This window comes from Patella vulgata, chromosome 4 (assembly GCF_932274485.2).
Source record: "Patella vulgata chromosome 4, xgPatVulg1.2, whole genome shotgun sequence".
NCBI classification, from domain to species: Eukaryota; Metazoa; Mollusca; class Gastropoda; family Patellidae; genus Patella; species Patella vulgata.
Window position 1 is genome coordinate 23,507,175 of NC_065882.2, and position 22,012 is coordinate 23,529,186.

At 36.7% G+C, this 22,012-nt stretch overlaps 2 protein-coding genes across 2 annotated transcripts; one reads left to right on the forward strand and one right to left on the reverse strand.

Moving 5' to 3' along the window:
* Nucleotides 1-2,685: 2,685 nt before the first annotated feature.
* On the forward strand, nt 2,686-6,775 carry LOC126819766 (cartilage matrix protein). The gene is made up of 6 exons (XM_050547966.2): nt 2,686-2,772; nt 2,912-3,496; nt 3,647-3,967; nt 4,188-4,802; nt 4,984-5,514; nt 5,756-6,775. The coding sequence occupies exons 1-6, from the start codon at nt 2,718-2,720 to the stop codon at nt 5,839-5,841; spliced, it is 2,193 nt and encodes a 730-aa protein (XP_050403923.2). The 5' UTR covers nt 2,686-2,717; the 3' UTR covers nt 5,842-6,775.
* Nucleotides 6,776-15,839: 9,064 nt separating this feature from the next.
* LOC126819767 (cartilage matrix protein) lies at nt 15,840-19,538 on the reverse strand. The gene is made up of 6 exons (XM_050547968.2): nt 19,407-19,538; nt 19,067-19,094; nt 18,235-18,816; nt 17,925-18,035; nt 17,085-17,702; nt 15,840-16,844 (listed from the first exon to the last, which is right to left on the reverse strand). The coding sequence occupies exons 1-6, from the start codon at nt 19,443-19,445 to the stop codon at nt 16,291-16,293; spliced, it is 1,932 nt and encodes a 643-aa protein (XP_050403925.2). The 5' UTR covers nt 19,446-19,538; the 3' UTR covers nt 15,840-16,290.
* Between the last annotated feature and the right edge of the window lie 2,474 nt (nt 19,539-22,012).

Genomic DNA, 22,012 nt, shown 5'->3' on the forward strand with positions numbered 1-22,012 from the left:
ATTTATTAGTGGCAAGTGATTTAAACCTTCGATATGTTACAGTCTTTCTTGTTGGTTGTGGTTTCTGGATCTTAAGATTAAAACTTGCCGAGAAATGATCAGATATTAATTTGTCCGAGACAGAGAGATTATCCAGTTTAATATCACATGGATTAGTTATCACCAGATATGGGTGTATATAATATATTGTTCATGTACAGCGCCATTGAACCCATCAAAGATGTGATAATGGGCGCTATATCAAAGTCAACAAGTACTAGCGCACTATGGACCAGGAACTGAAATGAAATGAAATGAAATGAATGGGGTTTAACGTCCTATCGTTCTGCTCAAATACTGGGCTAATGAAGACGGGCATACGCCATACAGTGTGCTATGAGGGAAATTTTGCCCGGGCGGCGGCACTATCGCCTACTCTTATATCAGATTTCAACTGCCAAGGGATCTTTTATGTGCATTCTAATGTATACACGGGACCTCGGTTTTTCGTCTCATCCGAAAGACTAGACAGCTGTCCTTGTCAGGCCCTCCGTTCTGCACCACTGACAAGGGGAAACCACGTCGGAAAATCTGGATGAACTTTCTCGGCCAATGCAGGGATCGAACACCCGACCTCCAGGCTAGCGAGCCAGCGTCTTAACCACCTAGCCACCGTGGCTCCGACCAGGAACTAATCATAATCTTTGAGAATATGGTACATAGAGTTCCCTTATTCGGGTACATATAATTTTAACATACAGATATTGTTCTTTGCATATACACCCATCACTCTGTAAAGAGAGAATTCGAATAGCCTTCTTTAACGTTATACCTTTGTTCTGAAGATGAAATTCAAAAATCTCATTGTCGGGTACATAGTTTTAACATATACATGTAGTTTTAGAAATTAAATTCCTATTGAATTTGACGAGTGTGGGGATTTGTATTAATTCACGGATCAGCCCCAAGGCTTTATACGTCACCATTAGGTGATATTGTCAGAAAATATGTTCTCAGCTTTCATTTGTATGCCGATGATACTCAAGTATATTCATTTACACCTAATTGTCCATCTTCTTTCAAATTATCAAAATTGCAACTTGAGAACTGTATTAGTGAAATTAGAAAGTGGATGTCAAAGAACGTTCTAAAATTGAATGATGATAAAACCGAATATTTGTTATTAGGCTCAGGGCATCAATTAAGTAAATTTGGACATGATAACCCCCATGTTGTAATTGGTAATTGTGATATATTGTCATCTTATTCTGCCCGTAATATTGGCGCAACCTTTGATAGTTTTATGCTTATGGGAGCTCAAATAAATAATATTTGTAAATTGTGCTATTTTAATATCAGAAATATAGGCAAATTTGTAACCGTAGAGGCCATTAAATCACTTGTTAATTATCTGGTCACTTCTCGATTAGATAACTTTAATTCACTTTTAGTTGGTTTACCTTTAAAGATTATAGATAAATTACAAAATGTACAAAATACTGCAGCTAGACTTGTTACTTTAACTAAGAAATGCGACCACATAATTTACACTGGTTACCTGATAAATATCGAATTGATTTTAAGTTTTTATTACTTACTTTTAACCAGTCTGTTATGGTCAGCGCTCTTTTAGTTATCAAGCAGTTGTTTTATGGAATAATCTACCATCATTTAGTTTAAGATGTCGTACATCTCTATATTCTTTTAAAAAACAACTTAAAACACATTTATTTAATCAGGCTTTTAACTGAGTCTGTATACAATCGTTAACATGTCCATAATCTTGTTGTTTATTTATGATTACATTGTCACTTTGTAAAGTGCCCCTGAACATTTTATATGAAAGGGCGCACTATAAATATGCTGTAATAATAATAATAATAATCCAGACCCCTGCGCTAATTGTAAAAGGTCCCTATAACAAACCAAGCTTCATGGTCCTAAAAATGTAGAAATAGTTTTATGCGATTAAAAATGATTTTCTACTTATTTAACCATTGTAGTGTATAATTATTGCCTAATAATTCAAACATTGTAACAATCTAAGGCCCGTTACTTTCAATCCGGTCTCAATAATTTCCCGAACTTTCGTAGAAATTCGATTGGATTCACGAGACCAGTAGATCTCAATATTGATGAATATTCTCAAGGTTAAATAGATTAACCTTTATACATGTAGTCCATTATTAAACAATTTTCACACCTTCTTGACCTTAATATATGGGTATAATATGTCTAATTTCACAACTATACGCATTTCGTGGGAAATAGGTTATGTAATTCACATCATATGCAGAGCCACGTTTCTGTATAGATGAATAGAGCCCACGCATAATTCACTAGATCATCACCCAAATCTCATCTACGACTCACACTACACCATTGTTTGAGATAAGATCATAGTATTACTCAACTGTGGGCTGCACTAGTTCAACATAATCTTTCATCTTCCTTTCCAAATAAACGCATTTACAAATAATTTACAAATATGGGCATGATTCTTCCCCTTCGAAGTTTTAACTTACATCCCATTGGTCAGTTCTGCTTCGTGGGTGTCCAATATGTGTAATTATGATAGTTCTTTCCGGATCTTTATTTATGAATTAAACTGTTCCACTTAAGAACTAGTTCACACACATTTCCTTTACGACAATGAAATTTGTATATAAAGTCTTTTGTTACCAATCTAAAATCAGTTGTCAAGCAGTCGTAAAACTGGAACCTCTGGAAATCTGAAAATGAAGTTTGCTATCTCGGTGATTTGTTTGGCATTTCTTGCATACGTTCAAGCTGGTAGGTCTCATTGTTTTTGTGTTGTTTTTTAATGTCAATCACACAATTTCTTAGTAATTCTGACATTGAAATTCGGTTCAAAATATAGAAGTGTATTATATTTATCAATAATAAATCGTTTTATATTATCTTATTCCAGAAGAAATAAAATGCGTAGAGAATGCAGTGGATATGGTATTTGTTGTAGATTCGTCTAGTAGCATCTGGCCTGGAAACTATGAATTGTATGTCATACCGTTTATCAAAGACGTTGTCAACATGTTTGACGTTGGTCCCGGTGAGAATGATACCAGAGTCGGAATTGTAACGTTCAACAATGACTATCATCTACAGTTTCACCTGAACAAGTTTCTCTCAAAAGAATCCGTTATGAAAGGTATCGAAGGTATCCGATTCACCACTGGTAACACGTATACCAACAAAGCCTTGCAGTATGCCACCAGTACGATGTATACTCCAGAACATGGGTCTCGAAGCAACGTCCAAAATGTTATGATTATTCTAACCGACGGTGAATCAGACAAGCCAGAATTAACCAGAGCTGCTGCAAACCAGGCCAAAGCTGCAGGAATCAACATATTTTCCATTGGGGTTGGTGCGAAAGTAAAAGTACAGGAACTGAATGATATGGCAAGTGAACCAACAGACTTGTTTGTATTTGAACTAGATGATTTCCAATCGTTAAAGTCTATTAGGAATCCATTTTCTAAAAGAACGTGTGAAGGTAAGCAAGTAACCAATTACATAATGATACCAATGATAGCTCTCCTCGCCTTTTTCCCAAACCAGAAATATTAATGTTGACATAAATATACGTTCAGTTATGTCACGATTGAAACATTGTTTATCATTCATGTATTCCTTATTCTTACAGTCATAGTTTCAACTACACAAACACCAACAACAACCACACCAGAGCCAACTACCAGAACTACCAAGCGGCAACTAACTACCACTCCAAAAGTAACACCAACCACAACAAAAGTAACAAAAACCACAACAAAACCAACAATCACCAGCACAACAAAACCAACTACAAGCACTACTACTCGAACGACGCCGAAACTAACCACGACTACCTCGAAGTCAACTACGACATCAACTACACAAAAACCAATGTCCTCCACACCCAATCCAGCGGTTGAGGAGACGACACCAAAGAACGTCGTGAACGACGAAAGAGCGAACACCACATGTAAGTATATATTACAATTGTATTATGTTCTTTAACACAGCGAAAATGGTTAGCTATAAACTCCCCGTGTATGTTACAAAGAGTAAGCATACCAAACCGTTGTGTGGGAAAATAAAGTCTACCCTGTGGAACGTAAAGTTCAGAAATGTCTTTGATATTCAGTATTTACATTGTGATTTGGGGACTACTTCCATAGTTTTAAATTGTTTTTTTGTTTCAGATTGTGGTGGTAAACCAGCTGATATTTATTTCGTATTGGATTCCTCTAGCAGCGTTTGGATTGAAGATTTCAATTTTAGAATGCTAACATTTGTTCGTGATGTCGTGGATACATTCGAAATTGCTCCAACTCTAGCCAGAGTTGGATTGGTGATCTATTCTGATACTGTCAAACCAGTATTTGGTTTAAAATCTTTCAGCAACCGCGAAAGCCTACTCAATGCTATCCAACCCGAAACTGTAAAATATATGAGCGGCAGAACCAATACAGCTGACGCCATTAAGTATGTTAGGGAAACTGGATTTGGAAAAAGGGCTAGTTCGGCTAGGACAGATGCTGCTCATGTTATGGTAGTAATCACTGATGGTATTTCAAAAGATCCCCGGGCCACTAGACGGGAAGCCGCCGAAGCAAAGAAAGCAGGGGCCAATATCTTTTCAATTGGTGTAGGCCCTTATATCGACCAACAGGAATTGGAAGATATTGCTAGTGACCCCAACCAGAAATTTGTTTTCAATGTCGAAAATTATGGAGCTTTATCTTCTATACGAAATCTTCTAGCAGTTCAAGCCTGTGAAGTTATTCCCGAGGTACCAAAAGACGTTGACGTTGAAAGTAAGTTTTTTCTATCATTAATTTCTGTTCTAATCGCTGGGGCCATTATTTTAGTTTTTAAAAATACAGTTTTTAAGATTTAACTTTGCATTATTTGAATAGATTATTCCTATATGACTAAAATTAGAATTCAAATATTGATTGAAATATTATAATTGTTCTTTATCCATTTCGTTTACAGAAAATCCTTGCATAATAACCCCAACAGACGTTCACTTTGTATATAAGTCCAGTACCAGGTCAATTAATGAGAGAACTGCTATAAAAGAGTTTATTCGAAGGTTCACCACCAACGAACAGAACAAGCACGCTCCTATACATATGGGTATTACCACTGATAAATGCAAGAAGGACACAAAGATACCCTTCTCTAGTATGGAAACCTTTAGACACAACTTAAATACGCTGATGAACAAAGACGAAACCATGTTGCATTCTTTGGTGATGACCGTACGCCGCGAAGCTAGAACAGGTAGAGACAATGTTATGGTTGTATTCATTGATGCATCAACTACCGATCTGAATCAAGTCATGGCCGAAGCCATGCGAGCCAAGTTCCAGGGATTTAAAGTATTTGTCGTTGCTGTCGGTGATGTAGATTCCAGGATTGTGTCTAGAATAGCTTCCTCTCCAGTTAATCAATATGTCCAGACGATAGATAACTACCAACAGATGGATACAGTTCAAGTTAACGTCCTCCATATGATGTGTGGTAAGTATTTCTAAATTATTGTCACCCTTCATTTTTGTAAATTCTCGGCTGATTTGAAAGATTTAAATGTAAACGATTGAGAAATCATACCGTTGATTTTTTGCGGATTTATTTCGCATCCTAAAATCTTACTTAGAAAAGAGTCCGTTATTTTCTCTTAATCGTTTATGGAATTTTTCAAGTAAATTCTTGACAAAGATGGAATTTCAACTCATTTAACCCTATTTCTTTCTATTTACAGAACCTACAGCTATTATCAGAAGCAAAACGATGATCAATCCATATGAAGGCCTACGAGTTGTTCCTGAGGTACCGGAAGCACAATAAAAAAAGACAATGATAGTGGAACTTTTTTTGTGATAAAACTCCAATATTTTGTAAACTAGGAGTATAAACGAAGTAATTCGCTAAATTAGAAACATGTACTTCTCGAAAATAACGTTACCCGCAATAAAGTACGTGTTTAACTCAGGGCGCGAAAACTACCGGACAATGTCTAGTGTAATTCCGTCGTTTGTTGTACACGTTTATGATGTCATCGATATAATTGAATCCACTATTCTAATGTATGAAAACGAAAACAGGATGGTGACTCATGATCTTTATTAAATATAGAAACTATGACCCCGTGACATAGAACATTATCAATGAATTTTGATATCCAGTGACATTTAGTGCAAGTACATTTAGGAGGATCTGCGAATCTAGCCGTACTACAAGATTGTGAGACTTTCCTAGAATTATCCACGCATTTCTGACTAAGATATTGAAATTGTTCATATATATGTTTATGGTTATATTAGATATATATGCCAATATGAAATAAAATTTGTTTGTTTTTATTATGAATTTAATAGATTATATTTAAATTTTATAATTCAGATTATAAATACAGATTATATTTACATTTTATATTTTATACTTATATATTTATAGATATTATGTTGTATTAGAACAGATATTGTAAATGTAATTTGCTTTGTGATATTTCTATATTTATAGATATTATTTTGTAATAGAAAAGTTACTATTAATGTAATTTGCCTGGTGATATTTCTATGTTTATAATGCCTATTTGTTGTTCGAATTAAAAATTCGATATTTATGATAAACATGTTCTCTTTTGTTTCTTTGTTTATTTCGCACGTTTAACAAAGAACCAAAGTAGGGAAGATGTTATCTAATTTCGTTGATACCTTTTTTTATGTTTTATACCATGGATACAATTGCCAATTATATTAAAGAATAAAGCTAATTAATATCGACAAAAACTAAAATTAGTTGGGGGTTTTTTTATATATATATTAAAAAAATATTTGAAGGAGTAAAAATAATCGTGGAAATGGGTGGGACAATGTGGCGTAGTTACATAACACTATTGGTCGAAGTCCCGAAACAAGGGAATTATGAACATTCAAGCCCCAAAATGTGAAGAACTAGTCATATATTCAAAACGTTCCTGGGCGCAACACTAAGCCCATGTCCAGTGCTGTTTTCATTGTACTGCATGAAGTAACAAGGGTTTGGTTAATATATTCATTGTTATTTTACTCCACATAAGGACCACAGAGAAATTTCTGACCATCCGATAAATTTGTGTGCACTATTAGAAGAGGTGCAGCACCAACTGCAAAACAAAAACGCATCCAAATATAAAGGGAAAAAAAGTACTGCACAACGTGATACGTGAACCTGTCACAGGGTATATCTCTAACGGACAAGCTTAGTGACAGGTATCAAGTCTTAGTATTCTTAAAATATTAAGCATGTCATAACCCGTTAAATTGTTTCAATGGCATTTAGTAATTGAGGTGGAATAATTATACAGGTCACAATTCTATGGAATACAATTACCGCTTATTACTGAGCGACGTTTCGACTAGGCTTCTCTAGTCATTATCTCTGGTTGGTCAGCATTACCTAAGTATTGTTGTGTACATGTATTTTATTGTCTTGTTATATGATAACATTGCTTGATAATGGCGAGAGAAGCCTAACCAATCCTCGCTCAGTAATAAGCAGTAATTGTATTCCATATGCATGTAAGTGTGGTGGCCTGTATATGCCATACCCTGTGCACGACAATAGTTACGAGGTATAGTAGCTGCGAGACAACACTATCCAGAGTTTAAGGAGGCAACTATAATGGGCCAACTAAATACAGAATGCATAGTTGAGTCTATTCTTTATTTCAAGCGGGGTTAACTTACGAGGTCTGCTAATGAGTAAAGAGTCGCGGTTCAGATCCAATACAGGCGTGTTCGTGGAGATGAGTAGAATCCCCTGCCTAATCTAGAGTGGTTCCTGCAATCCCGCCCACTGCTTAAAGTCCCATGAGCGCAAACGAAATATTCAAAGAAAGATAGAACACGTCAGTCGCAAAATGACCTAGTTTGTGTTGTGTCTGTGTTAGACCATATCTTATTTTCTGCCCCGTTTTTCCAAGAAAGCAGGTGACATTAAAATATGACTGGTTTGTCTGTCTGGCAATCACACTTTTTGGAACACAATAATTCGCCTTACCAAAATGAAGAATGCAAAATGGTTTAAAAGCACCTCAGCACCAATCAGGCTATATTACGCCAATATATGATGATACAAGACAGGCTAAATTATATCATAAATCATATGCATACACATAAACAAAATTTATAATAAAAACCTGTCTCCTTTAAAAAGTTAAACATTTTGACCATGAAACCGGTTGTGTGACAAAGTGCTCTATAACTTGTATCATAAGACTATATTTTATTGTGGTATTGTGGAGCAATGAAAATTGCAAATTGTAAAACTAAAATACGTATTTTGAACTGCTGACATATTATTATGCATTTTGCACCGTTAACACACTGACTGTTGTCCATGCAATCATATGATAAAGCGACTGGAAACAGTAATAATGCGATCGATTCATGATATGCCGGCGTAGGTTATGCACAGTGATACACAATTTGATTGCTAGATATTTCTTAAAAAGATAAATGTGCAAGTACTTAATGCGTGCCACTTATTTCTTATAGGGTTCGGGCAGGGGAATCAGTCCAGCTGTTGGCTTGTTTTGTCTTTTTACGATATAATGATGCTAACATGTTAAAAATCCGAACGTTAATTGGTTTCTGGTCAAACAGTTCATACATTATCAAATATTGTGAAGATATTCTCATTATGTTGCATGGCAACCGTTTGAACTTACAAATTGTTTGAGTTGCCTCCCTTCAACCATTTTCCGTCAGTCCTTTATCACATTTATTGTAAAAGTTTCACGGTTTGTAATATTGCCCGGATACCTCAGTGGGGAAATAGCCGTCTCACAGATCATAATTTTCACCACTTAACTACTCGATACATAGAAGACTGTTCTTTGAAATTAGAGCCATTATCTTATACATCGATTGGTGTTAAATAGCTTTTCTGTCACAAGGAGGAGTTGTGTGCGCGTTAGATCACGAGGCATGTCATTGAGTCAAGTGGCATGGTTTCGATTTCCCGCTTATACGCGACAAGTAGAAAGGTCGGGTGTCCAACCTCGTGTCCTTTCCACGGTTCCTCCGGTTTCCTTCCACTGCTACAGACCCCTACGCGCAAACGAATTATTGCAATAAAATTGAACCATATTATGTTAGGACCGAAATGACCTAGGTTGTGGCGAGTAGATGTTAAATCTTATTTCTCTATCTCTCTTTCTGTCGCCTGTATTCTAATACAAATATTAAGTACGGGAGATTCACATCACGAATAAACATACAGAAGACAAGTAATAAACAACAATCATTTTGAGAGTATTCCTTAAGCAATACGTCATATCTCCTACTGACCCCAATTTTTTTTATAATGCATGCTTGCGGTCGTGGATTCCATACCTGGTTTGGGCGTAAGTTGCTTGGAGATAGGGAAAGACCCATGCGCGTGGGCCAAGATAATAGAAATAAAAATGGAAGCGGGCGTCAAACGCTAATAGAAGAAGATGATCCAGTGAGTAAACCGCTGGTTCGGTAAACCGGAGTTCCCGGGTTAGATCCCGGTGTTGGCCGTGAAAGTTCCCGTGGATTTTCCAGCTATCGCTTTTATAATTCTCAGCGATGTCACCATGCGGTTTAGTGAAAGCTTTCAAGTCCAAGAGCGCAAAGGGGTGACAAGGGTATTATCCCTGGTTCCAGCGTTCACAATACACATTTAAACACATTTTTTCGCTTCTAGACTAAAAGTCAACGAGAAATGACAAAGGGCAGAATTGTTAGACAAACTACATTTTTTCTTAATCGATTTATATTTCACAGAGTTATTGCATCTTGTTCAGCCTATAATATATTGATATTAATAACTGTGCATTAGCTTTTGACAATTATGACCGAAACGCTCTACATATTTTTGGCGGGAATACAAAACGGTTGAACGTCCTATATTCTGATGCATCAACTTGATAAAGACTGGCATACAATGCCTATGCTGTACCGTTTGCCCGGACAGCAATTGATTTCCAACTGTGTCAAGGGTTCTTTTACTTGCATACAAGCATATACACACGGGTCCTTTGTTTTTCTTCCCATCTTAACGACGAGAAGCTATTCTTTGCCAAACCCTCCGTCCTGCACCACTAACAAAACGAAACATGATCAAAAATCCATGTGAACTTTCTCAGCCAAAACCGGGATCGAACTTGGACCTCCCTGTTAGGGGGTCAGTCTTACTCACTGAGCCACAGCGATTCCTGATTTCTGTACGTGTAGTGAAATTCAACAAATGGCATTCCTTTTTGTGCCTTTTAACTGTTTTTACATTTAAAAAAACTACCTTAGTTGCTCGCAATTGATAGCTATGTGGGCAAACTAACAATTACCGTAAAATATAACTTGCAAGGGAATAACGTTCTGATATATCACTCCTATTTTCTCGCCATGGCTTCTAGAAATGTGAGAGAAAAGTCGAATAAAACAAAGCTTAAATTTATCGCATAAAGCCTTAATAGCCCGTAGAACATAACATTTACAGTTTATATCGATGTCAAGCCAATAAATAATATTTCTGTGAAGAGAAATCGGATATGTTCACGCAATACTCGATGTTTTATTATATAAAATCGAATAAATAAATATAATATATATGTATTCCTCCTATAATACAGATCAATAACCCCTAAAAAATACACATTAACACACATTACTGTATACTTGGGTTATGTAAGCACTATACCTTCCATCTTAAACTGTAAGTACAGATGGACAGCACTACACGCAAACTAATAGACAAACCTGCAAACACAAACTATACATAGACATTGCAAGCAATGGAATCGAGAGCTATCCGTAAACGTTCACAGCGCTGTAAGCCTCTGACCTGTAATGATAGAAAATGAATAACAAACCAATGAACGTTATATGAAAGACGTAAAAGAAGTTGGTGAGAGATAATCAGTTGATGTAGACTATGTAATACGATAGCCCGGCTTCAATTTGAGACTGGAATATGATAGCTCTGCTACAATCCGAGGCTGGAATACGATATTTCTGCTTCAGATTGACATCTAGGTGTATGTTCTCAAGGTTAACATCTTGTCTGATGTCGTCTAGGCTCAGCATTTTGGTTTGCCAATGCTTCTTTGGAACCCGATAATTTTGATTCTAATTGAGTGTATACTTTGATTAAATTCGATGTTGAGCATTTATTTTACTCCAACCGGTGAATAGTGCCAATACCTTGACCTAGTTCGTTGGTGAGCATCTTCTGAGTGATATTGAGGACGGGCATACGCTCTGGGGGATATTTAGCTCATACCCTTCTTAGAATTCAAGTTAATCCTTTACCTGCACGCTAACATGTACAAATATTGTATTATTTAACTGCAAGCTTGCACTAAATATGATGAGCTATAAATGTCAGTCTTGGTATGTTGAAGCAAGTAGAGTTTAGAAATTCATTTATGACGTTTTTAAAAATTGAATCCTAATAATTGTTTTGATATGAAAATTAATTATATTTCAGGCCCGCAAAATTTCAAACGTCCTTTTTGTTAGTGATACAAATGAAAACGTATTCAAAAACCATACTCACATCAAATGAATAACTGCAGCCCCATTTTAATATTACAGAGAATGACTTCAAAAGACGTCTCCTTTGTGAAAATGTGAATATGTGCCTACTGAAATTTGACCAACCAGAAGATTAAACATATGTGACGCATACTCTCTTCTGCCACATATTTTTATAGCCCGGGGATCGTCTAATATTGTCTCTGGTTATATTCGTTTCTTATTCTCTTCTCAGGACTCACGTTGTGTATATATTTTTATACGTCCACATTCATTATGTGGACGTATTATGCCATCGCCCCCGTGTGTGTCTGTTTGTGTTTGTGTGTGGGGGGGGGGGATGTACGTCTGTGTCTGTAGGTCGCTTTTGGTGCATGCCCGACCTCAAGGGACAGAGCCACGCCCATTTTTTGTATTTGTTCGTTTGCCATATACAGGACGCATTTCTTAACGTATCATCTTGAAACTTTGCATACTTATTCCCTTAAAGGTACATCCCGCAAGGGCAGTGTCACGCCCATTTTTTGTCTGTGTGTCGCTTACAGGCCACAATTCTTAATCGATCGTCTTAAAACTTTTCATAGTTATTCCTTTGCATATTTATTCCTTATATCGTAAAGACAGCAGCTATTTATTTTGGTGCATGCCCCGACCCCCTGGGCGGTGTCACACCCACTTTTTTGTGAATATTTTGTCTGTAAAATTGGCAAAACAAACCCAACGCCTGGTGGTTCGGATAGTACCAAAAAAAATGTTTCCGTGTACACGTTGGCGTGGACGTATTATATAGGACAATACGAAAAGTAGGCGGAAACGCAGCTGTCCCGGCAAAATACTGCTCAAAGCACACTGTTTGGCGCATGTCCGGTTGGTGCAGAAAAGTACGATGTTAAACCCCATTTCATTTTACTGCTTTCAATAGAGACATTGTTAGTTCCTGAAGCCATTTTGAGATCTTGCGTCATACTCCCATGCATTTTGTAAGAATGTTTGCTTTTCGGTACTGGTACCTATGCGTTCATGGTCAGGTAGGCCATAGATTATTTACACTTTGAAAAGGCTTGCCTACTGTTAAACGGGTCCTTCAGAAATCCTATCTCGATCGTGTTCATTTCAAGTTTGAAAAAATGCATTAAAAACTGTAGCCTGTATCACGTTCACAAGGGTTTCGGAAGGTTGCGGAGCGCTGAATATCGATAGGGTTCATCCCCTCATGTTCCCAATGCTTCACAGTAAATTTAAACATATCCGTTATACATCTATATCGCGTTCACGCAAGGTTTTCGCAAAAAGGGCATGACTCTGGTACGGGAGATCGCGGAACGTTAAATATCGATATGATTCGTCATCTGATGATCTCAATGCTTCACGCCTAATTTTAACAAAAATCCATCAAAACCTGTATTCCCCTCATGACTCCAATGCTTCACACCAAAGTCGAAAGGGTAACAACATAATACGCCAACACTGAAATATGTCCGTAAAAAATAAAAATGTTACTTAAACAATAGGCTTCTTCAGACGATCGCATGATTGTGACTTTGGCTAATCGATCGGTGATTGTAATAGCCCTACATCTTCGCTTCCCTTTTCAACAGAAATAAAACGGAAATTCATTTTCATCCTGATTCCGATTTATTTGTTCCAGCAAATTATAGAAAATAACCATGGGTGGTAATAATTAGTCCGTTAACTTTTGAAGCAATAAAAAGCGTAAACAAGTTCTAGATCTGTGAATGATAGCGAAATGAATCGGGAATGTCCTCCTCAAGTGTCCAAGAAACACGAAACCTGTTCACTATCAACACAATTGTACTAGAATAAATAAGAATAAAATTATTTATATAGCGCCTATTCCATGCCAATGCGTGATCTACATTAAGTGCTTCTTCTAATGTCACTCTGGATAAAGGGGGTTGGATGGCTGAATGGTTAGCACGTGCGCGCTGTACCATAAAGTCTGGCATTGAGTCAACTGGCATGGTTTCGATTCCCCGGTTGTACGTGACAAGGAGTAGGGTCGCCTGTCCAACCTCGTGGGTTTTCTCTTTCTCCGGGTCCTCCGGTTTCCTCCCACTGCTAAAGACCCCATCGACCTAGTTTGTGTCGAGTGGACGTTAAACCCCATTTCTCTCTCACTCTGGATAAGATTGTTGAAACAGGTGTGTTTTTAACGTTTTTCTAAAGTCAATTATGTTTCGGCACTTTTGATGGCAATGTTCAAGTGTTTGTCATTCCACAAAGTTGGAGCAGCAATGCTAAACATTCGATCACCATAGGTAAAGATCTCTTTACTCGTCGATCGTGTACGACGTTCAGAATCTGACCGTTTTATGAGATCAGTAAGGTAGTCTGGGGAAGCATTATTCATGTATTTAAAAACCATGCACAGAATTTAAAAATTTACGCAGTATTCAATAGGGAGTCAGTGTAGTGGCTTTAGAACTAGTTTGGTGTGAGCAGACTTCGGTGTTTTTGTAATTATCCGGGCAGCGGTGTTTTGTATTTTCTGAAGTCTGTTAATCTGATATCTAGATAGGACAGAGTTGTAATATTCCAATCGAGAGAGCACCAAGTGTTGCACTGCCTGTTTCGTAACTTCTGTCTTCAAAAGAAGACGAATATTGGTTCTTAAGTGTTAATGAGGAGTCAGTTATCACTCCTAGATCCTGGTGTCTCCAATTAAGATGCTAAACTCTGTTACAGATCGAAGCCTTTGTACAGATCCCACAAGTAACGCCTCAGTCTTGTCATCATTTAGTTTCTTCAGTTTTTCACAGCTCATCCAGAATTTAATGGCACTGACAAATTTAATGTCATGGTTTTCTTTAAGAACCATAGGACCTGACAAGAAGCAAAATAATCAAGCATCTGTGTGATATTGACGTAGGAATAATGCTTAACAGCATGCCAAGGCTATTAGTGTAGAGTACAAACAACACAGGTCCAAGTACAGTTATCTGGGGAACAGATATAATACTGTTGAGACGCAATGTGAATGCACCAATTTCATAAATGGTCGCAGAATGCTGCAAATCATGACCCGATAACTTCACAGCAAATGTATACCCACATAGCGTGAAAATATGCCCCGTAAAAAAATTGAATGATGAAAGATTTGATGCCTTCAAGAAATGGGATCTGTGCCGTGTTCATATGCTTTAAAAAAATCTTATCTGCTTCACGTGGTTTTATGAAAGCGGAGTAACTGCGGAAAGGAAGTTCGCGAAACGCTTAATATCAACAGGATTCGTAATCTCATGACCACGTTCACAAGGATTTCCGAAAAAGTGGGGTCAATCTGGAACGGATGGTTGCGAAACGCTGAATATTGATAGGATTCTTCATCTCGTCACAACAATGCTTCACTCCAGATTTGAAAAACAAAATGTTATAACTATATCATCTATCAAAGGGTTTAGACAAGGATTGTTGACGGGCGCGGGTTATTCCAGAAAGGGAGATCGCGGAAAGCTGAATATCGATAGGGTTCGTGCTCAAATGACCCCAATGCTTCACACCAAATATTAAATAAATCCGTTAAAAACTGTAGCCTCTATCGCGTTCGCATGGTTTCGGAAAGGGAGGATAACTTTGGAATTGAAGGTCACCGAATGCTGAATATCAAGTCGGCTCGTCCCCATGTTTTAAATAATATGGCCTCTGTAGCGTTCACAAGGTTGCAAGAATTTCGGAAAAGGGGCTTAGTTCCGAAACGGAATGTCCCGAACGATGGTAAAGTTTCACCAAATCACAAAATACCATATAATTTCGCCCTGGTACATGTGTAGCCTACCATAACTTGTTTGTCAGCTCCATAATATGTTATTAAATCCAGTTGCTTATATAATTCTTGCCGATAAAGAAGTGGAAGTGTTCAATAAACATGCACTTAACTTTTGTTACTAATTAGTGAAAACATAAGAAAAAAGAAACTTTTAATCAATATATAAAAAATTATTTCATTTGAGAAAAAAAACATTTAACATTTTAATTGCTTGGGTTATTTTGACTTTCATTATTGAAAAATAAATTAAATCAATACGCTTTTAACGACAAACACACAAAGCATTCATTTAATACAACAATTATTCTATATATATATAAAAAAAATAGATAAATATTAAATAATTATACATTATAAAGTGCATTTTGATAAACAAACAAAAATTATACAATTTATGTAAAAAATATTAAACATGGACAAACACCAAAAAACAAAACATATATTGGAACTATATGCTTGATACAAAAAAATATTGACTAGAAATACGCAGAATGCATGAAACAAAATGACATTTACAATATAATAAAAGTAAACACATATAAATAAACTATTTACATGAGACTCCTAACGTTATATTCACTGAATACAACAGCAAGTAAAACGTTTTTAATGAAAGAGAACGTATTGCACATTACAAAAGAATATCGAATGTTGGAACAAGGTGTAATGAAGTGATAGAGTTCGTACAAAGACTGTCGATTTTTGTTCTTTTCTCTCTGAGGTAATGTAAACAACCAAGATAATACTACATAAAAGAACACAAAGTAAACACGTGCGACTTAATACTGTCTGGCAGATTAATGGCAATTTAACTCGAAATAAAAACTGTTTCTTCTAACATGAGCATATCACGCTGTTTAGTTTAATTTTATACCGAGAACACAATGTAATCCACATTTCGTTTAAGGATTTTTTGAATCTATTATTCCCGGAATTGGACGGATTACTGCGCAAATATTCACCTTAACATAGTTGTTTTATAATTTTGTTACGAATAGATAAAACGTTCTCGTTCCTTTCAGCTTGTATCAGATGTGTCTTTACGGAGTCCGAAACAATCTCACTAACAAATGACTGATCCATGGAACTTAAAGTAACAGCAAATATCTCAACTCCAGATGCCTTGGCACGTTTAGCATTAGCAATGACTCGTTTCTTGTCTATGACAGCAGAATCATCCAAAACCAAAATTGCCACTTTTTGAGCTCCTAATCGTGCGTTGTTGCTGGGACTGTATGCGTTACGTCTCAGTTGCTTGATAATTTGGTGTAGCTGGGAGGTCATGTCTTCTTTCATATCTCCAAGGACGCTTTCAGCTTGACGTATGTCGGTCATGGGAACATCCTTATGTCTGGAACAAGCATTGGATAAGACACTGAATTGGTAATACCCTTTAGACCTTGATGTCATGTGATTGGTGAGAGAAGTGATGATTTCGACGACCCGGTGACTTTGTTTTTGTCCCATGGCGAATGAATCGAACCCGAAAGCAATATCTGTTGGCTCGAGCTCACAAACTGAAATAAATAAAACAGGGACAATAAATGAATGGTGCATCTGCCAAAGACAGGGCATGATATAGCAGTGTGTATTTTATAGCTAAACTAAAATAAATATTTTAAGATAAATATGTATGTTGAGATGAACCTAATATTAGATGAATAAGAGCGAAATTAACCGGTACCTTAATAATACAGCGATGCAACTTCATTCACGTACAGATTTGTTATACTGGTTACATAAATTAAAGTACTTACCGTTATTTGATTGTTGATCATTTGGCATTTCCTCTGATGAAGATACTAGGCAGGTTTTCACGGCCAGGAGGTTCTTAATTGTATCCAGGGCCCCAAAGTTATTGACACTGAATACGTAGTCTTTGGAGGGCTGACTTGCCATATCTGTAAGTTCTTGTTGGTCAACACTATCACCAACGCCAATTGCAAACATATAAATTCCTGATTTTTTGGCAGCTTCTGCTTCTCTGAGTGTAGCCTCGGCATCTTTAGACTGACCGTCGGTGATGATAACGGCAACGTGTGCAACACCAGGTCGAGCAATGATGGGAGAAAATCCTATTTCCGCGACGTATTTAATGGCGGCCGCTGTATTGGTTCCACCAGTCAAGTACGGTATAACGTCAGAAGACATAGCGGCAAGGAGTTCCTCACGACTGGTGAAGTCATTGAGGCCAAATACAGGCGTGTTCTGATCACTAAATGTGACAACGCCAACCCTGGTTTTATCAGAACCAATATCGAAAATATCAGAGACATCGTGTACGAATTTTACCATTTTTTCGTAGTAATCTTTCTTCCAGATGCTGGATGAAGAATCAAGGATAAAGTAAACGTCAGCAGGCTTTCCTCCACAACCTAGAAAAATAAAACAAATAATGTTAAAAGTATTTCCTTTAATTGCTAAGATTATGAAACTTAAGTATTAATTGAAAAGCATAACAACAGGTAAATTAACGAGATAAAAGACTTGAAATAAAGTTGACATTTAAAATAATTTAACAAAAAAACCGAATTGTTTTAGAATTTATATAAGAATTATCGATTCATTTGCACAAGGAAAATGCAATATACACTTACTTCTTAGTGATAATGGCGCATCAGCAATATATAGATCTTTGGTTGTTGTAGGTGGTAGTGTTGTTGTTGTTGTTGGAGCTTGGGTTGTTGTGGTAGTCGTTGTTGTTGCAACTGGAAAAATAAATAGATCTCTATATATATATACATAAATGTAATTTTAAAACAACACATTCAGAACATTAATTAATTTCAAAGAATCTGGGCCTTTCTGAAATCTCTTTACTTTGAATAATATATTAATAAAATATACCAACTATATATTCATTTGATTCCAAACATTTTCAAGACAATATATAATACATGTACTTACTTTCACAAGTTCTGATAGCTAGTTCTTCCTTAATTCTCTGAAGTGCACGGAAATCGGTGATTTCAAACATAAATTTAGACTTAGGGTCGCTGGCAATATCTCCTAGTTCTTCTACATCTACTCCACTTCCGACACCAATAGAAAACACCTGAAGTCCGCTTTGGTGAGCATGGTCAGCTGCCTTTCTTGTCTTTTCCATGTTTTTGGATTCGCCATCAGTAAGAACAATGACAATATGGTCGACGCCAATTCGACTTCCTCTTTTACTTGTGAACATGTGATCAGTGACGTAATTGAGGACACCGGCAGTGTTGGTTTCTCCACCTGTCATATCAATCGCCATGATGCGTTTCAATACGGTTTCTTTATCCAAGAAGGTATTCAGATGGAATCGTAAGTAGTGGTTCGTCCCAAAAGTAACCACCCCGACTCGAGATTGAGTCAACCCTGGTCCAATATCAAACATGGCGGTGACGTCACGTACAAACGGAAGCACATGGCGTGAAAAATCTTCTGGCCAAATGCTGCTGGAAGAATCAATGACAAAAACGACGTCCGCTGGTTTCCCGCCACAGGTTCGTTCTGCAAATGAAACACAAAATTAAGTTTCATTTCCACTCTCATGTATTGTGTAAACAACTGGATACAGCTGTTTTGGGGTGTTTTATTTTTATTTATCTCAATCTGTAATCAATCTTAAACATTTCTCTTACTGGATTCAATATTTACCTCTTTCAAAGATAAGTTATTTGGATAATGATTAATCGAAATTATAATTGGTTAGGTTGAGACTACGTGATATACATATTTGATATATTTTTTAAACACTTACCTAATTTTGATGGCGCGGCAAACACCACCTAAAAGGTAAACAATAAAACATATAAAAATCCATAAGCAAACAAACATAACTGAAACTAGTTTACATAGACGTACACCTTTGTAATAAATATTTAGACGATTACACATGTTTAAAGTGCTTGTGTTAAATGTAAAATTCTCGAGCTGTAAGGACATTGACATAAACCAGGCGGTCCAATTTGTTTGCTTTTTTTATTTTACTTAAAATGTAAGTGTCCATTTAACGATAAATTAACACCGGTCTTTTCGACATATCAGCAGACAGCAGCTCTTACTATTTTTATTATCTAATTCAACCTAAGTGTACTTACCGTAAACAAACCAACTAAGGTAAAAAGGTAGTTCATCATCGTCTCTGTAAAAAATATTGGTTATCTAACAATATGTTGAATCTATGGTTTTATAAGGTTCGATATGTTTCTGGAAGTTCTTCTCTATATCACATTCAAGATTGGAATGATCTGAATGAATTGGTTTCGGCTTATATACCCCTCAGGTTACATGCCCTAGAAATTCCTGTGCACCCATTTTGCGTGGTTGCGTTGTTATCTCCGTAAATAAATATTTCCATTCACAGTGACCCATTGTCGTGGGAACGTAACGTAATAAGCCCTTATTTGGAAATATGAATATTCAAGTTCAATATTTTATCCACCCATTTCGTAATCTCGACCAATGTATTAATTAATTTGTGAATTTGAGCGGATACCAGATGACCGTATATGGAGTTGAGGGCGTATTCTGGTTTTTATCCCGAGGCAATAAGGTATGTAAGAGGGGAAATGCTTGTTTAAGTCCCATCTTCCGAATTCACGGGAATGTTTCTATATTTAATTTAAGTGGGTAAAATTTCAACAAGCGGACTGGGATATAGTAGGTACAGTTAAATTATGTCTAAAGATTACATAACAATTAAAGCTGTCTTTCCGTAGTACTGTTGTATCTCGCTATTTATCATGTTGGGACCAAGAGGTCAGACGAAATACACTCCTAGCATTTACTAGACTGTCATACGACTTCGTTTCTCTGTTCTTTTAAGTGTACACTTTGGCATGCATTATTTCTACAATAAAAACGTCACGAAACCTTTTATGGAGGGGGAAAAACGCCAGACGATGTCACCGAGTACAGAAAGGAGTGTAGATGATAAATGTATTATCTATCAAGTACCATTAAATAAAATAAAATTACGGAAAGACCTGCGGGGTTTGATTTTTTTGTTTTTGGGGGGGGGGCGTTTTCTTGGCACATACTGGGCCATTTAGGTATATCTTTACTTCTGTGATTTGCTTGCGTGTAGGGGAGGGCGGGTGTAAATCCGAGATCCGCGAGAAAACCCACCAGGCAAGCGGTCATAATCCTTGTTACGTAAAAGCGCCTGAGGAAAACCCCGACCACTCGAATAGACTTTCGGCCACCCTATCACCTTATCATTAGCGGTCTTCTACCATGTTTCATTTATACAAAGGCTCCGGATTTTTTTTGTTTTTTTTTTGTTTTTGTTGTATTTGAATGTCAACACCTATAATGAAACGGACATACCCCAGTGCGTTGTTCGTCCCATCCAAACGACTAGACACCGTGCAATGCGAGCGCCCCTTCCCTTCCGGTTCCTGCACGACTGATAAGGAGAAACCACGCTGGAAAATCCCGGTGAACATTCATTGAACCGCCGTGGCTCCCGTCAACATCTTTATTGTGTTTACGTGCTTGGGATATAGTGTGATATAAATATATATTTGTTACATCATTTGTTCAGTTTAAAATACGTGTAATGGGAAATATTTTTTGTACATATTTTGTTCAGCTTAAAATATATGTAGTGAGAAATAATGTACAAGCAATCTGTTTTCTTCACCGTGCTATTCTCTCAATGAGGGAAAAGGGCGCCTGTTTAAAGTCCCACTATAACTTTGATAACGTCAACATTGAGCAAAAATGGCAAAATTGTATTTCGAAAGTAAATATTTTGCAAAAACTGCAAGATCGTGTAATATCTTGTCCATACTTCTGTGCAAGAAGAAATCAAACGCCAAACAATCAAAATTGCTTTGACATTCTTAATGTGCAGACATTCCTGCATACCCATGCACGAATGTACTCATTCTTAAAGCATTGAAAGATAAATATTTAAATCATGGTTACATACATTTAATTTTGTTTTACTTTGTTTAATGTGTGTTCTTTTATTGTTTCGTTTTAATTATTTATGCTAGGTTCCACCTGTTGTGCGATGGGTTGCGATAGGATTGCCCCTTTTGAGTTCACGATCTGGTACGTTTCGATACCATCAACACGATTGCCACGACTGACCTCAATATATGCTACGACCTGATAGGATCACCACGATAACTCAGCAAATAAAAAATACTATTTCAACCGCAGCATAAATCGTGACACTAGAAACCCAGCATAACAGAGTGTGGGTACATATTGGACTGTGGCTATAGGTAGATTTATCGTACCATTTTTATGTCTTCGCTAATTTGGGGAGTTTATATGACAACTTTTTTTTAGAAAAATCCTTGTTACGCAGAATTATCTTTAAAATAAATTATGGAATCGTGTTGATCAGATGTGTTTTTTGATTAGTGACGGGACAAACTCTTTCTCGGTGGAAAGGAAAAATGTTTAATAGTAGATTTAAATTTTCGTTTCTCAACCAAATCAAAGATACCCACAATATCTAAAATAGTCATTGTCGAGAATGTTGTATTTTATCGACGGAACACACGGAATTCATAGTGACTTGGATACACGTGGGCACATACCTGACAATGTGAAATGCATGATGGGGTAATACAATTCCTTTATAGAGGATTTCATGGAATTAAAAGGTCACTTTTTCTTCAATGACGCGATTTTAGTCAGAATCCGCATCTTTTTCAGAACACGTAATATCTCGAACAAGATATGT

Bases quoted from the DNA above. Each gene is read 5' to 3' on its own strand.
- LOC126819767 (XM_050547968.2), bottom strand. From the start codon at position 19,445: ATGATGAACTACCTTTTTACCTTAGTTGGTTTGTTTACG. The intron at 18,036-18,234 runs GTAAGTACATGT...TTATTTTTCCAG, and splicing joins AGCTATCAGAACTTGTGAAA to TTGCAACAACAACGACTACC. The intron at 16,845-17,084 runs GTAAGTACTTTA...TATTTATTTCAG, and splicing joins TGATCAACAATCAAATAACG to TTTGTGAGCTCGAGCCAACA.
- LOC126819766 (XM_050547966.2), top strand. From the start codon at position 2,718: ATGAAGTTTGCTATCTCGGTGATTTGTTTGGCATTTCTTGCATACGTT. The intron at 2,773-2,911 runs GTAGGTCTCATT...ATCTTATTCCAG, and splicing joins TCTTGCATACGTTCAAGCTG to AAGAAATAAAATGCGTAGAG. The intron at 5,515-5,755 runs GTAAGTATTTCT...TTCTATTTACAG, and splicing joins CGTCCTCCATATGATGTGTG to AACCTACAGCTATTATCAGA.